General features: G+C 34.2%; 1 protein-coding gene across 2 annotated transcripts in view; it reads right to left on the reverse strand.

Annotated features, from left to right (window-relative positions):
• The window catches only part of LOC114046963 (uncharacterized protein KIAA0355-like), a 110,313-nt gene that overhangs the window by 27,255 nt on the left and 65,094 nt on the right, over window positions 1-17,964 (reverse strand). For both annotated transcript variants that reach the window (XM_027867620.1, XM_027867621.1), the window contains 4 exons: window positions 5,158-5,364; window positions 3,149-3,289; window positions 2,843-2,938; window positions 2,560-2,721 (listed from right to left, as the gene is read on the reverse strand). In XM_027867620.1, coding sequence (XP_027723421.1) covers window positions 2,560-2,721; window positions 2,843-2,938; window positions 3,149-3,289; window positions 5,158-5,364 — 606 coding nt within the window. The remainder of the gene's footprint in view (window positions 1-2,559; window positions 2,722-2,842; window positions 2,939-3,148; window positions 3,290-5,157; window positions 5,365-17,964) is intronic.

Consider the following 17,964-nt stretch of genomic DNA (forward strand, 5'->3'; position numbering starts at 1 on the left):
AAAGAAAGAAAGAAAGAAAGAAAGAAAGAAAGAAAGAAAGAAAGAAAATTGTAATTATTTTGTGACTGCTTCTTGTGTTGCTTTTTCTCCCTCCTCACTCTCCCTGCCCCCAACCCCAAAAATTCATTACTTAGTAAAGTCCCTCTCTGATAAATTGGTCCTTGTATGACAGATACAAATTCTATTACGCATTCCCAGTTTGAACACTTTCCAGCTTGGTAGAACTTGCCAGAGTTTATACTCCACTGGAAAAGCCTGCAAGAATCCAAAGCTACCTCCAAATTCTGATGAGGCAATTAGGGGAAAACTTAAATGGAAGTTTGTAATGATCGTGTTATGTTAAATTTATGAAGTAATTAAAATGTGTGCATACTTATATTTTCAAAAAATTTTACTGACTAAATCAAATTTATAAGAATACAAGTCACTCTCCAATTGATAAATGGAGATAAAGGATATGAACAGACAGTTCTCAGATGAAGAAGGCAAAGCCATCTATAGTCATATGAAAAAATGCTCTAAAAAAAAAAAGAAAAAAGAAAAAATGCTCTAAATCTCTGATTAGAGAAATGCAAATCAAAACAACTCTGAGGTAGCACATCACACCTATCAGATTGGCCAACATGACAAAACAGGAAAATGATATATGTTGGAGAAGATGTGGGAAAATTGGAACACTAATGCATTGTTGGTGGAGTTGTGAAATGATCCATCCATTTTGGACAGCAATTTGAAACTATGCCCAAAAGGCTATAAAAATGTGCATACTCTTTGACCCAGCAATACCACTTCTAGGGCTATATCCCAAAGAGATCATACAAATGGGAAAAGGACCCACATGGACAAAAATATTTATAGCAGCTCTTTTTGTGGTGGCAAAGAACTGGAAATTGAGGGGATGCCCATCAATTGGGGAATGGCTGAACAAGTTGTGGTATATGAATGTAATGGAATACTATTGTGCTATAAGAAATGATGAGCAGGCAGACTTCAGAAAAACCTGGAAACACTTGCATGGACTGAGTGAAGTGAGCAAAACCAGGAGAATGTTGTATACAGTAACAGCTACGTTGTGCTGTGACTAACACTGATAGACTTAGCCCTTCTCAGCAATGCAAGGGTCTAAGATATCTCCAAAGGTCTCACGATGGAAAATGCTATCCACATCCAAAGAAAGAACTATGGAGTTTGACTGCAGATCGAAGCATACTATTTGCTATTTTTTTTCTTCTGTTTTGTTTTGTTTCCTCTTTCTGGTGGTTCCTCCTATTGGTTCTAATTCTTCCTTACAACATCACTAATGTGAAAATATGTTTAATAAGAATGTATATCAGATTGTGCACCATCTTGGGGAGGGAGGGGGGAAAATTTAAAACTCAAAAGTTTATGGAAGTGATTGTTGATTAATAAAATAAATTAATAAATTTTAAAAGAAAAAATAAACAAAGAACCTATGTTCAAATTCCCCCGCCCCAAAAAAATTACTGACACATTTTGTTTTTACATTACAAACATTACATTACAAACATTTTGAGATTATCCCCATCCTGTGAGAGCTTTCTTGTAATGAGATAAAACAATTAAGCAAATTTAATAATAATGATCTCAACTGAAAGTATATGCAATACTCTAAACCTATAGTCCTCCAACCTCTCCATTTTTAAGTGTTTTTTAATTAACAGAAATCTACTTCTCTCCCTCCCACCTCACCTCTCATCCCATTGAATAAAAAAAAAGGAAAAACTGTAAGAAATATGCATAGTTAAGCAAAACAAATTCTTCAATTGGTTGTATACAAAAATATATGTATCCTAAATCCATCACCTTTCTATAAGGAGGTGGACAGTATGTTTTATCATTGGTCCTCTGTAATCACAGACAATCACTGCATCAATTATAGTTTGTAAGCCTTTAAAGTTGTTTGTCTACAAAGCTGTCATCGTATAAATTGTTCTCCTGGTTTTGCTCATCTCATTTTTCATCACTAAAAGACTTCCAAATTATTCATGTCTATATTATTAATATGATAGTATAATTATTATATTATATATTATAGTATATAGTATATATTATAGTATAAATATAGTATAAATCTGATCACTTCACTCTGCATTAGTCCATGCAAGTCTTTCCATGTCTCCTTGAAATAATCATTTTCATCCTTTCTTACAGCAAAATAGGATTTCATCACATCCACACACGTCAACTGATGGGGTTCCTGCTAGTTTCCAGTTTTTTTGCCACCACAAAGAGAGCTGTTGTAAATGCTTTTGTACATATAGGATATTTTCCTATTTTGGGGCTTCTTTTTTGGTTATAAGCCTGGCAGTGACATGGCTAGGTCACAGGGCATGCCTATATTTATTACATTTATTAATGACATTTGTTTAAAGCTAACCTAGTGTTATCTACAATAAGATTTAACTATGCTTAGTGAAACTTGGACTTTCTTCCCATATATTTTCTTTCTTAAACCTTTATTTGTTTCCTGAACAAAAACTCCTATCAAATATATTTAAAAACTTGTACTCAAGCTGTTTGGATTTAAACTAAAGTTACCGTTTTTAACTTCAGGTTGTCAGCTGCAGATTCATTAAAAGATATGCCTCTCAAAAAGTGTGATCCTATCTGGACAGGGACCGTGGGGAGCTCACACTGGATAGGTTGTGATGGAGTTTGTCTCCGCCCCGTCTGCTGAGCTTCGGCTTCACTGCAGCAGCCCTTCAAACAGATATCAAGCAATGAGATGTAGTCAATACAACATGGACCAGGCAAGATGCCACAGTCAACAGGAACCCCTTCATTGCTGAGTGAAGAAGTTACATAAAGAAAAAATGGTTACCTGCAAACTTGCTTCAATTGCCTTTGGGTTCAAGTGGAAACCAGCTTTCATTGCATATTCACAGTGGCCTAAGCTCTCCAGAGCTATTTTATATGCCTAAAAAAAGATTTTTTCATGTATCATGATTTGATAGCAAATTACAATCATATAACACAGTCCAATACAGATATTAATAGGTATATAGTTATAGATTTGAGCTATATTCTATTACAATTTCATATTAAGACAGTTCAGCTAGTTATGGATGACAACTTCACCTGAGATAACCATATTTTAAGTCCTCAAAAAAGAAAGAAAACAACTAACTTGCAAAGCACTGTCAATTTTCATATTCAGTTCTTTAAGCTGGTGTTCAGGGATTGCCACACTCTGTGAACAGAAGAGCTGCTGAACTTCAATTCCCGCTAAGCAGCCATCACAGCCTCTCTCTCTCAGTCTAGATGTTGCCTTAAACAAAAATAACAAGAGGTAAGCAAAACATGGTTTTTAATACCAACCAATATCAACAATCAAACTAAAATTAAGCAAGAAATACTGAAAGAAGCAGTAATACAAAGTAGTAGGGAGTGATTTTTTTATTTGCTAGTATGTCCCCAGCTAAACTTTTAGACGTCTACATCAATGAAACATCTTGAAGGGAATGAAACACCTTTTAGAGTCACTGTTGAAATGCTAGTTCTTCATGTAAATGTAGGCTTATATGCAGCACAGCTTAAGCAAGGAATCTCCCCCCCCCCCCTTTAAAGAGACAGTCTAGGATTATGCCCTAAGTAAGTGGGTGTGGGTTGGGTACTACTGCAAAGTAACCTAAAATTCTAATTTCCCTACCACAGAAACAAGAAAGAATGCATATTAAGGTAAAAATTGAAGATTTCATATGTAGATCTTCATCAAAAGTTAATTCCTATTTCTCTAAGAATCAGTGGGAGTTAAAAAACCCACTTATATTCCAGAGACTCCTTAAGAAATATAACTAGAGATTAAACACACTGAAATTAATTGATTTTTATTTAGCTAATTTTTAGTAACTTAGTGATCTGAACAATTTCCTGGACATCAATAACTTAGTGGTCTCAAGCTATTTTACTATTACTGGAAATCATAAAATACCATTTAAAATGGAAATGTGGAGAGAAAAAAACAAGCAGTTTTAATGAAAAAAAATCAATTTCTGAAAAAAAAAATCAATTTCTGTTAAAGATATTGACAATAAATTCTAAAGTCAGAAAAATACTCAAATTAATTACTATTGACCATAAGGGTAATCATGCAAGTTAGGGAGTACCCAAAGGTCCTTTGCAAAGGAATGTTTACACATAAGTCACAGAAGGTGATCTCATGGAATGGACCTAAGGAAGGACAATATGGCAAAGGTTTAGTACCTACTTTCCTTTTATAAACTATTAACTCAATAAATAAAGCCAGGAGTTTCTTCTTGAACTTTAATTCTACAGGAAGTTTACTTATTGTCCCATACACTATAGATGCTGGTATCAGCTAGCATTCACACAGGATTTCCTGTTAAATGACTAACATGCTGGCAAGCAAAAGTACCAATGTAGCAGAGAAAAGGTTTCTCAGTCAATTATAAAATGTTTGAGGTAGTACGCTACAAAATGATTAAAGGTGATTATTCTACACATACACAAATTATTTGCTGCAAGTTCATTAGTGTACAACTCAAGATATATAATATTATATGAAATTGTCAAATGTATAGGAAAATAAGAAGCAGCAAATCCTAGGAATATAAACTTGCCTTGGAAAGATTATTTTCTCCATACAGGAAAGAAAAGAACATCATAAAATCAAATAAGCTTAAGAGTCATTTAAGAGGAAATTCTGTATGGATGCTAGCTCATTCACAAGTCACAGTACGTAGATGTCAAGATGAATAATACCTGAAATTAGAATTCCAGGAATTAGAATTCAGTCAGTGTCTGCTGACTTTCTTGATTGAAAAAACATAGCTAAAGACCTAAATAGAAAGTATGTGATTTAACTATAGTGAAAGGAGGCATGTGCAAAAAAATCCATCTATTCACCCTGTAGTTACAACTGATTTCCTAATAAGGACTTTTTATTCCAATGTAAGAACTCATCAAGAAACCCTAGATTAAGGTTACTGGAGATCACAATTTAAATGCTAAAAAAATGAGGTCCAAACAAAATAAATAGCTCTTTCTTGGAATGGTGACTTATAAAAGCTCTTTTGTAAGGTAAATTGATAAATATCCCAGAGCACCAGAACAATTCATGTTTAGCATAGTCAGGCAGTAAGAAGTAAAAAAATTCCCTCTAAATGGCAGCTTTACCTCTGCAGCCCCTCTCCAAGATCTTAATGCATCTTCCAGTTCAGTTGTAGGACTTAAGCAAGCTTTCCCATTGCCAGTAACATTCTTTCTTTCTTGCACTACTGTTTCAGCAAAGCAGGAGTGAGCCACTGGCTGCACCTTCTGTAATGCCTGGGACAAAAACTGGAAATGAACTTGCATCACTGTCAAGAAACATCGGCCCAGTACCTGTGAAAAAAGGAAAAGTGCATTTCAGGGATTCTGGAGTTCTTGGTTTCTGAATCAGTATAATTCATTTTTACTTATTCTCACACAAACAGGGGATATTAGTGGACTAGATAACCAAACTGAGACATGCTCAGAAAATACTTATTTCTGATTTTAGAAAGTATTTTTATACTTAGGAATATTTTCACCTGAGACAAAACCAATTTTTGGGGATGGAGGGAAAGTGTCATGATCAAGATCATATAACTAATAAATAGCACTAAACCCCTAAACCCTCTAGTTACTTCTTCCCCAGTTCTACTTCTCCTCTTTCACACACTTTTCAGATTCCCTTTGTGTGTTATTTTCCCCCATTGGACTATAAGCTTTTTTAGGACAGGGACTGCCCTATTCATATTTGCATTCCCAGTGCTTAGTACAGTATTTGGCACATCTGTTATTCAGTCATTTCAGTTGTGTCTGACTCTTCGTGACCCTGTGGACTTCTGTCCATGGAGTTTTCTTGGCAAAGATACTAGAGAGGTTTTCCATTTCCTCCTCCAGTATTTGGCATACAGTGGGTGCTTAATAAATGTTTCTTGACTGCCTAATTTACAACATTCATCTGATTGTTTTGTGGCTTCTCTTTCTACTTACACTGTTGTAAACATTGTGTATACTGTTTTCTTGGCTCTGCTTATTTTATTGTGTATCAGTTCATGAAAATCTTTCCATGTTTCTCTTTATTCATCATATGCATTATTTCTTACAGCACAGCAAAATTCCATTCTACTTATGTTCCACAACTTGTCTAGCCATTCCCCAACTGATGGGCAACTACTTTTTCCCAGTTCCTTGTTACCCCAAAAGTGCTGCTATGAATATTTTGATGTATATGAAACTTCCTGGGGTATATGCCTAACAGTACAATCTTTGGGTCAAAGGATATGGAGATTTTAGCCACTTTATTTGCATAACTGCAAAAACTGCTTTTCAAAATGGTCGTATTATTGTATAACTACCCACAATGCATTAGTGTACCTGTGTTTTAACAACCTAATAGTGACTGTTTCCATCTTTTTTTCTATTTTGTCAATTTGGTGGATATAAGGCAAGCCTTGAGGTTGTTAGGATTTCATTAATAGTGACTCAGAGAATTCTTTCATATGGTTGCTAATAATTTGCAATTCTTTTGAGAATTGTTTGTACATGTCCTTTGACCATGTATCTGTTAGGGAATGACTTTTAATCTTACATATTTCTGTTAATAGTCTATATATCTTGGATCTCAAACCCTTATCTTAATCTAATACAAAGTATTTCCCCAGTCTACTGCTTCAGCTCTTACACTAGATGCATTAATTTTGTTTGTGTAAAACCTTTCCAATTTTTAATTTCAGAGGCAGTTAGGTGGCCCAGTGAATACAGCACTGGACCTGGAGTCAGGCTGACCTGAGCTCAAATCTAGCTTTTAACACTTAACAGCTGTGTGACCCTGAACAAGTAATTTAACCTCGAACTGCCTAAATTTCCTAAATTGTAAAATGGGGGTATTAACAGCACATACCTCACAGGGTTGTTGTGAGGATCAAATGAGGTTTTTTTTTGTAGATTTATAAAGCTCTTACTTAGCACAGTGTCTGGCACATGATAGATGCTATACACTTATTCACTTCTTCCCTGATCCTTTCATATAATCAAAATTACTTATTATATCTTTATAATTGCCTCTGTACTATATAATTTTAAAATATAATAAATAAATAAATAGTTCATAGCTGATCTTCTCTTTTTTTACTTTATTTTTAGATCATTATCACTATATATATATATCCCACACTCTCTAGCTCCCAATAAGGCCCTTTCTTAAAACAAATAAGTATAGTTAAATAAAACAAATCCACACCATTGGTTGTGTCTGAAAATGTATGTCACCTTCTGCAATTCTGGTACAGCACTTCTCTGTCAAGAAGTGAGAAGCACGAATCATCGTTCATCTTCTAGAATCGTGACTGATCAGTGCATTGATCACAGTTCCTAACAAGTCTTTCACAGTTGTTTTCCTTAACAATGCACTCATTGTATAAATTATTTTTCTTGTTCTGCTCATTTTACTCTCACTCAGTTCATACGGGTCCTCTCAGGTTTCTCTTAATTCATCCCTTTTATAATTTTTTATTATGCAATAACATTCCATTACATTTATATATCATAACTGTTCAGTCATTCTACATTTGATGGGCACCTTAGGATGCTAACTATAAAGGGAAATAAGAGGAAAAAAGTCTAGGAGGAAGAAGTTCAGGCTAAAGAGTGGAGGTATATGAATATTCATATCAACTACAAAGATCCTTTGAAGGAAGATGCTATCCACCTCCAGAGAAGAACTGATATATGGAAGTTATCTATTGCATGGTTTCACCTATATGTCTATGTCAAATGTTGGCCTTCTCTAGTGTGTGGTTAGGAGAAAGGAAGGGAGACAGCTTGGAACTCAAAATTTAACAAAAAATTAATAAATAAACAAAATAAATATTAACAACAACAACAAAAAAGAAAGTAATCATATGGAAAGAATTCAAATACCAAGGAGGCACAATCAGAATCACAGAAGCTTTAGGAGCCACCACCACAAAGAAGCAGAGTAGGCTCAGAATGATATTCCAGAGGCAAAGGATCTAGATTACAACCAAAAAGAACCCATTTCTATGGGGCAGCAGAAAATGAACCTTTAACAAAATACAGACCTTCTAAGCATTCCTGATAAAAAGATCAAAGCTAAGTAGAAAGTGTAATATACACAAAGCCCAGAATTCAAGAGAAGCATAAAAATTTTAACATGAGTAAGAAAAACTGTTTATATTTTTATACCGGGAAATGATTACATGTAGGCCCTAAGAACTTTAACATCAACTATTATCACAGAGGGAGTCTTAATTAGATAGAGGGCCTGCGTGTGATTGTTTTGCTGGGATGACTGCAAAAGAATGAAATGGGTGGGAAACAGGAATGTACTGGGAGATGGGGAAAGGGAGGGGAAAAATGGGCAAAATTTTCTCCCATAAACAAAGTGCACAAAAAGGAATTTATACAACAGGGAGGGGGCAGTGGGGAAAGAGCAGATGACACTCGAACCTCATTCTCATCTGAACTGGTTAAAAGGAGAAAAATATACACACACACAGAGAAATATATTTTATCCAATAGGCAAATAAGAAGGAAATGGGTTAAAGGAAAAAGGTGGAGTAAGAGAGAAGGTAAATTAAAGGAAGGGATTTATTAAAAGCAAAACAGACTTTTAAAAAGAGAGGGCAAAGGAAAAAAAGAGGAGGATAGCTAAGAAAATAGGATGGAGAGCAAAAAACAGTTAGCAATCATAAATGTGAATGAGATGAACTCACCCATAAAATAGAAGACAGCACAATGGATTAAAAACAAGAATCCAAGAAAATGCTGTATATAAGAAACACATTTGAAACAGAAAGGTATACACAGTTAAAATAAAGGGCTAGAATAGAATCTATTATACTTTAGCAAAAGTAAAAAAAAGATGGAGACAGTAATTCTAATCCTAAACACAGCAATGGCAAAAACAGATCTAATTAAGAGTAGATAAACAGGAAAAATGCATTTTGCTAAAAGGTATCACAGATCATGAATGGATAGCAATACTAAACATAATGCAAATCCAATGGCATAGTATCTAAATTCTTAAAGGAAAAATTAAGTGAGTTACAGGAAGAAATAGACAGTAAAACTATAACAGTAAGGGACCTCAATTTATCTCTGTTGAACCTAGGTACATCAAATCAAAAAATAAACCAAGAAAAAGTTAAAGAAGTGAATAAAATTAAAAAAAGTTAGCTATGATGGACCTTTAGAGAATACTGAATGGGATTAGAAAAGAGTATAGCAATTTCTTAGTTCTGTATGCCAAATTCACAAAAACTGACCACATTTTAGAGCATAAAAACCTCACAAACAAATGAAGAAAAGGAAAAATATTACATGTATGTTTACCAAAGATAATGCAATAAAATTATATTCCATAAAGAGCCTTTGAAATACTGATTAAAATTAACTGGAAACTAAATAACTTAATACTAAAGAATTGGTGGATTAAAGAACAAATCACTGAAACAATCCGTAATTTCACTAGGGAAATGAAAAAAATGAGACATTGTAACAAAATTTGTGGGATATAGCTAAAGTAGTAGTTGGGAAAATTTACATATTTAAATTTTTCATCAATAAAAGAGAGAAAGATAGGGGCAGGTAGGAGGTTCAGTGGATAGAGCTCTGGCCTTGGAATCAGGAGGACTCGAGTTCAAATCCAACCTCAGACACTTGACACTTACTAGCTGTGTGACAGTCACTTAACCCTGATTGCCTCACCAAAAAAAAAAAAAAGAAAAGAGAGAGAAAGATAAGATCAAGTAGGTATTCAATTAAAAAAATTAAAAAGCCAACAGATTAAAAAGTCCCAATTAAATATCAAAATAAATTTTTTTTTTGCTTTTTAGGGAGGCAATTGGGGTTACATGACTTGCCCAGGGTCACCTAGCTAGTAAGTGTTAAGTGTCTCAGACCGGATTTGACCTCAGGTCCTCCTGACTCCAAGGCCAGAGCTCTATTCACTGAGCCACCTAGCTGTCCCTCAAAATAAAAATCCTAAAAAATAAAAATAAAAAATAAAAGGAGATATTAACAAAAGTGAAAGAAAAAATGCACTGAATTAACAAACAAAACTGGAAGCAGATTTTTTAAGAAAAAAAAACCACAGATAAACCATTAGCTAATTTGATTTTTAAAAAAGAAAACCAAATTCATAGTATCAAAAATGAAAAAGGCAAATTCATAACTAATGAAGGTGAAATAAAAGCAACTATTAGGAACTATTTCTCCTAATTACATACAAATAAGGCTGAAAACCTAAATAAAATTAATATTTTCAAAAATACAAATTGCCAAGATTAACAGAAAAGCAAATAAAATACTTCAATAATCTTATTTCAGAAAAAGAAATTCAACAAGCTTCCTAAGGAAAAATACCCCAAGCCAGATAGACTTAGAAATAAATTTTTAACAAATATTTAAAGAATAATTCATTCCAATATTATATAAACTGCTTGAAAAAATGGTAATGAAGGAATCTTATCAAATTCTTTCTTTGTCATAAATATTTGTCTTGATACCTAAACCAAGGAGAAGCTAAGCAGAAAAATAAAACTGTAAACTAATTTCCCTAATGAATACTGATGTAAAAATCTTAAATAAAATGCTAGCAAAGAAACTACAGCAATATATCACAAGGATATATGATATGACCAGCCCAAATTTAATTACCTAGAATGCATAGTCAGTTCAACATTAGGAAAACTATCAGCATAACTGGCCATATTAATAACAAAACCAACAAAAATCATGTGATTATTTCAATAGGTACAGAAAAAACTTTTGACAAAATACAATACCCATCCCTATTAAAACAATAATAACAACAACACTGGAAAATACAGAAATAAACAGAGCTTTCCTTAAAATGGGATAAGTAGCATATATCTAAAATCAACAGTAAGCATTCTCCGTAATGGGAATAAGTTAGAAACTTTTCCAATAAGATGAGGGGAAAAGCAAGCATGTCCATTATCACCATTACTATTCCATACTGTACTAACTACAGTGATTATACAAGAAAAAGAAAATGAAGTGTGAAGGGGGCTTAACAGAGAAATAAGCATAGGCGATAAGGAAACAAAATCATTACTCTATGCAGGTGATATGATGGTTTACTTACAGAACAATAGGGTTAACTAAAAAACTAATTGAAATAATTAACTTCACAATGAGGTTATAACATAAAATAAACTCACACAAATAAATCATCAGCATTTCTGTATATTATCAATGAAATCCAGCAGGAAGAGAACAAGAAAGAAATTCCATTTTAAATAACTACAGACAGTATAAAATACTTGGGAATCTATCTGACAAGACACAAACAGAAACTATATGAACATAATAGAAAACATTATTCACTCAAATAAAGGTTTAAATAATTGAAGAAATATTAATTGCCTACAGGTAGGCCAAGACAATAAAAATGATAATACTACTTAAATTAATTTATGTAGCCAATGACATACCAATCAAACTATTTATAGACCTTTTTTCTCTATAAAAAATAATACTAATGAACAAAAGGTCAAGAGTATCAAGGGATACAAGGGATAGACTAACATCTTATACCACATGCCAAGATAAGCTCAAAATGGCTATGATTTAGACATCGTAAGTAATATAGGGGCACAGAAGAAATAACCAGTCAGATAGGGAAGAGTTCATGACCAAACAAGAGAGAGGTGTTCATAGAAAGTAAAACAGATAATTTTGATTACATAAAATTAAAAAGTTTTTACACAAACAAAAACTAATGCAGCTAAAATTATAAGAAAACAGGAAACAGAGGAGAGGAGTTGCAGCAGGGTTCTCTGATAAAGGTTTTATTTTTAAAATATACAGTTAAATAGTACATATAGTCAAATTTACAAGAATAAAAACCAGCCCCCAATTGACAGATGAGTAGGCAGTTTTTAGAGGAAGAAATCAAAGCTATCAAAAGCCATATGAAAAAATGCTCTAAATTACTAACAACTAGAGAAATGCAAATTAAAACAATTCTGAGGTTCCACCTCCTACCCATTAGATTGACAAAGATTAAAAAAAAAAAGGAAAATGACAAATACTGAAGAGGATAGGGAAAACAGGTACAATAATGCACAACAAGTGGAGCTGTGAGCTAATCCAACCAGCTCTTCTGGAAAGTAATTGAAACCACACCAAAAAAAGTTATTAAATTGTGCATCCCTTCTGACCAGGCAACACTGCTACTAGACCTATATCGTAAAGGGATCAAAGAAAGGAAAAAGACCCTATGTACAAAAATATTAATAGCAGCCCTTTTTGTGGTGGCAAAAAATTGGAAACTAGTATATGAATATGATAGAATACTGTGCTGTAAGAAATGATGAAGGGAAGGGTTTCAAAAAAACCTAAGAGGGGCAGGTAGGTGGTGCAGTGGATAGAGCACCGGCCCTGAGGTCAGGAAGACCTGAGTTCAAATCCAGCCTCAGACCAAACACTTGACACTTACTAGCTGTGTGACCCTGTGCAAGTCACTTAACCCCCATTGCCCAAAAAAAAAAAAAAAAGCCTAGGAAGACTTGCATAAACTAAAACAAAGTGAAATGAATAGAACCGAGAGAATGAATTGTGCAGGAACAGCAATATTGTACAGAAAATCAACTTTTAAGGACTTAGTAACTGATCAACACAATGACCAACCATAATTCCAAAGGATTCATGTTGAAATACCTCCTGATAGCAAACTGACTCAAGAATATAAATTGATATATATTTCCTTCTTTCTTTCTTTATTATTTTTTGGATATGGCCAATAAAGGAATTTGTTTTGTATGACTATACACAGATATACATATATTTATAATTTGTTTTGCATATGTATAAATACTTATATTTGTAATGAGTTTTGTTATCATTGCCTTCTCAATGGGTGAAGGAGAGAATTTGGGACTGAAAATAAAACTGAAATGTAAAAAAAATTTTTTAAAGAAAAAACCTGTATTTTCCAAAGATACGCAAATTGCTCAAAGAGCAATGGATAGAAACATGGTAGATGTGAGTAAGCTGCAATATAATGCAGAGCAGGAACCATGAAGGAGAAATATATCATTAAAAGATGTCACTCAACAAAGTTTTAAGTGACTAATACAAATAAACTGGTGACAAGGAGAGAGCAAGGGGTAAGAGACAGACAGTCCATGTATTACACTGGTATCTTTATGATGTTAAAAGAAAGCTAGGAACATTCCCCTAATATGCTGGGTTGCCCTTATGGAGAATTTATGAAAGGGAACAAAGAAGAGTAGCATAAAATGAATCACAGGCAATGAACAGGCATGGCTAGATTGGGATCTGAGTTGTGGAAACACCACATTAATAATAGATCACAGATTCATTTGAACATTTGAGTATACATTTTCAAAGGAAGGAGTTGGAATCTGAATCAGTGGAAGGAACAATCATAAAAATGAAATAAATCAAAAGTACCTCCTGGAAAAAAAAAAACAACATAATACCTAAAATGAAATCTTCTCTTAAAATTACATGTGCATACAAAGCATAGAACCCACCTCATAAGGTGGTTTGTGAGGCTCAAATGAGATGATTATGTTTTGCAACCCTTAAAACTCATACATCAGCTATTATTTTTATTGTTAGCCTCAAATATATTTGAAACTGTAAATATAGTATTTGTTCTTTACTTTTCACAAGATGTAGGCATTCTTTTGTGAAGATTTTTTCAAGTAAACAGTTTTGCATACAGCTTTACCAAATATTTTAGGAAACTTTTTGGATACTCTGTTTCGTTTTGTTTTGTTGAGGAGGGGAGCATTCTAAGGAGTTAAGCCACTGGAATGACACAAATTCAGACTGGCTGCTTTCACTGAAAATTCCAATATAATTAAATCATTTCCTTCTCTTCAGTCTTTGCTTACAAACTTCAAAACCGGGTTTCCCCACAGTAGCTATTCAAACTTTGCACCAGTGAAAGATTTTTCATTAAAACCTCATGAAAATTATTTTATTATTCCAGTATTATATAATTGTCTGCATCTTACCAACACATTACAGCTCTTTTTGACAAGATGGCTTATAAAAATATTTGAATATTTTCCCTAGACAAATGAAGAATATAATTTCTTTCTGCATTAAGGAAATGCTTTATGAAAATTAGATTACAAAGGGTAAGCACTAGTTAAGGCTACTCTGATGTTCTAAACTAACATTTCAAATATTTGCATACTTTACAGTAGAACAATTTGACTTCCTGCTAATTAAAGTAGTCTAAGGAAATTTTATTTTATTTTTTCCTTATCCAAACAATGCTAATTTATTGTGGGGGGTTTTTTAAAGTACAACAATTAGATCAGCCTTTGGTTGATGGGTTGTTTTTGGGCACCATTTCTACACTGATTTCTGCACTGATTTCTTTTTAAGTTTTTTTTTTTTAACTTAAACACCCAAAAATGAGCACTTCCATATACACTGCTTACTGTTTGAAAAGCATATAAGGGGTTGCTAGGTTGTACAGTGGATAGAACTCCAATCCTGGAGTCAGGAGGACCTGAGTTCAAATCTGGCCTCAGACACTTGACAGTTACTAGCAGTGTGACCCTGGGCAAGGCACTTAACCTCAACTGCTTCAGCCCCCCCCCCAAAAAAAAGTATGTAATGAGTTCTGCATGTTACATTCAAAATTGTTCTTGTCTGTACTTTTTGCTAAACTTTATCTGTTTTCTTCTGTGAACTTACAAAAAGTTAGAATGCTTCCCCTTTTTTTGCAACATTATTGCTAACTCCTCTTCCCTCCCCTCTTGTCTCCCCAAAATAAAAAATAAGAAAGGGTAGGGGGATTTTTTTTTTGGTGGGTCCTCTGAAGACCTAGTTGGTCAATGCCTTGATCAAATTTCTTAAGTTTTTCTAAGTTTTTCTTTACAATATTATTGTCCTTGTATAAATGGATTCTCATTGCTTACTTTCTTTTGCTTCATTCAGTTCATATTACTCAGGGTTCTCTAAAACAGCCTCATTCACTATTTCTTATGGCACAATAATCCTTTATATTCGTATTTGACAATTTGTTCAGTTATTCCCCAATTGTCTAAGAGGAAAGCTAATGCCTCCTTTTAGATTTTAATTCAGTTCTCCCCAGGCCCCTTTTAATTTTTTCTTCAGGATTAGGAAGTTCCTCTTAATATTACCTCCCTATCCCCACTTGCTTCCCTGTATAGTTTGATATATGTCTATACCTGTGTGTATGTGTGTGTGTGTGTCTACGAGTGTTCAAACCTCCTTTGCTTCAGATAAGAGTGAGGTTCATCTGCTGTCCAATGTTCCCAGACCTTCCACGTTTGTATATTCCTTGACATACATCAGTTATGAGAAGTAGTAAGTTCCACTCTCATCTTCCTACTTTCTACACTAAAATTTACTCCTTTTACTCTCCATTCTCTTTCTCCTCTTCTGATCCTCAGAACAAAATCAATCCTCTCCTAGGACCTGTTTTTCTTTTTTTCTTTTAACTACCAAATACCTTCTGATGATATAAAGTTTCTGAAGATGAATTTGTTTCTTTCCCTGCTACTGGAATGTTAGCACTACATCATCATACCGTCCCTCAAATAAATTTTCCTTTCAAGGTTTCTCTAGACTCCTGTATTTGAACTTCAAAATTCTTACTCATACCACATCACACTTATCAGATTGGCTAACATGACAAAAACAGGAAAATTATAAATACTGGAGAAAATGTGGGAAAACTGAAACACTAATGCATTGTCAGTGGAGTTGTGAACTTCTCCAACCATTCTGGAGAGCAATTTGGAACTATGCCCAAAGGGCTATAAAAATGTACATACCCTTTGATCCAGAAATACCACTTCTAGGGCTGTATCCCAAAAAGATAAAAAATTGCAAAAAGACCTACATGTACAAAAATATTTATAGCAGTTCTTTTTGTGGTAGTCAAGAATTAGAAATTGAAGGGATGCGTATCGATTGGGGAATGGCTGAAGAAGTTGTGGTATATGAATGTAATGAAATATTAATGTGCTATAAGAAACGATGAGCAGGCAAACTTCAGAAAAACCTGGAAAGACTTATATGAACTGATGCTGTGAGTGAAGTGAGCAGAACCAAGAGAACATTGTACACAGTAACAGCCACGTTGTGTGATGACTGACTTTGACAGAACTCAGCATTACAAGAATCCAAGACAACTTCAAAAGACTCATGATGTTTCCATGCTATCCACATGCAGAGAAAGAACTATGGAGTCTGAATGCAGATCAAGGCATACTATTTGCTCTTTTTTTTGTTTTTGTTTTGTTTCTTCTTTCTCGTGGCTCCTCCCATTCGTTCTAATTCTTCTTTACAACATGACTAATGTGAAAATATGTTTAATAAGAATGCATATGTAGACCCTATATCAGATTGCACGCCACCTTGGGAAAGGGGGAGGGGAGAGAGACAAAGAAAATTTAAAACTCAAAAGCTTATAGAAGTGAATGTTGAAAACTAAAAATAAATAAATTTAAAAATTAGAAAAAATTCCTATTCAAATCCTGTATTTTCATCAAAAATATTTGGAAGTCCATTAAAAATACACTTTCACCCCTACAGGATTACACTCAGCTATGCAGGGTAAGTTATTCTTGGTTGTAAACCTTTTGGTATAGTGTAGTCTAGACCTGCACAACATATGGCCCATGGACTGCTTACAGCCCCACCAAAGAATTTTGGATGGCCAGCAAAAAATGTAGGGTTGACACTGCACACTTCCTCCTATTTGTCACATGTGATCCACAACAACCAACCATCATCAGCCTATCTCTAGTCTAACCTGAGGCCCAAAGAAGTTTAGCCTATTTTAATTTTGGCCCCTACCACCTGCCAAGTTGTGCAGGTTTGTTGTAGTCTAAGGTCTGTGTGGTTTTTAGGAGAAGCTCTAGGTCTTACGTGATCCTGACTGTAGTGCCTAAAGTACTTAAACCCCTTCTTTTTGGATGCTTAACAAAATTTTTTCTTTGACATGGAAGTTCTGAATTTTGGCTATGATATTCCTGGGACATCTCCTTTTAGGAAGTGATTGTTGCTTTTTTTCTATCTTTACTTTGCACGTTGGGTTTAATAAACCTGGGCACTTTTTATTTATGATTTCTTGAAAGAGAGTATACAGGCTTAAAAAAAATCATTATTTTCAGGGATTCTAAAAATCTCTCCTTGACCTGTATTCCATGTCAGTTGTTTTTGATACCAGATGTTTTATATTTTCTTCCAGTTTTTTCAATCTTTTGATTTGAATCTGATTTGCAAAATCAGTAATTCCTATTTGGTATATTCAAATTTTCAGGGATTCCATTTTCTAAGTAAGGCTTACCACTATTTATTTCTTCTAAGCTATTTATTCTCCTTCCAACTCTTTTCTCAAGAACTTTTATTTCATATATCTCTTGTTTCATGTATGCTAGGTATTCATTATAGTCCTTGTAGAAAATCCATTTTTCCTTTGAGTCTACAGATTTTCAATAATTTTCAATGCTGGATATTGTTTTATTTGATTTACTTATTTCTTCATCTTTAGTTTCTGAACTGAGGTTTTGTGCCAAGGGAAGGGTCCACCCTTGCTGCATTTCTTAGGTAGAGTGGTCTGGCACTGAATCTTCTGGATTCTTGTCCTGACCTCTACCTCTATGGTTTAGATCTTTAGAATCCTGTTTTGGTTTCTCAAAAGAGTTTGGGGGACCCTAGCGGCCCTCGACATGAGGTATTGCAGTCTGAGTACTGTGGCCTTGAGGGTTGGTATCATATAGGTTGCTTGCTGCTACTAATCCTCTGTGTTTTCAAGGTTCCCAAAATTCAGGCCTTTCTTAGGGGAGTTCTCTACTCTTGCTGCTTCAGCACATGGCTCCTGAAAGTCTTTGTTTCTGCAGGGTAGTACTAGCACTAGCTTTGCGATGGGTGGGGTTGGAAGCTTGG

The sequence above is a fragment of the Vombatus ursinus genome, unplaced genomic scaffold, assembly GCF_900497805.2.
Source record: "Vombatus ursinus unplaced genomic scaffold, bare-nosed wombat genome assembly UNPS02014786.1, whole genome shotgun sequence".
In the NCBI taxonomy this organism is placed as follows: Eukaryota; Metazoa; Chordata; class Mammalia; order Diprotodontia; family Vombatidae; genus Vombatus; species Vombatus ursinus.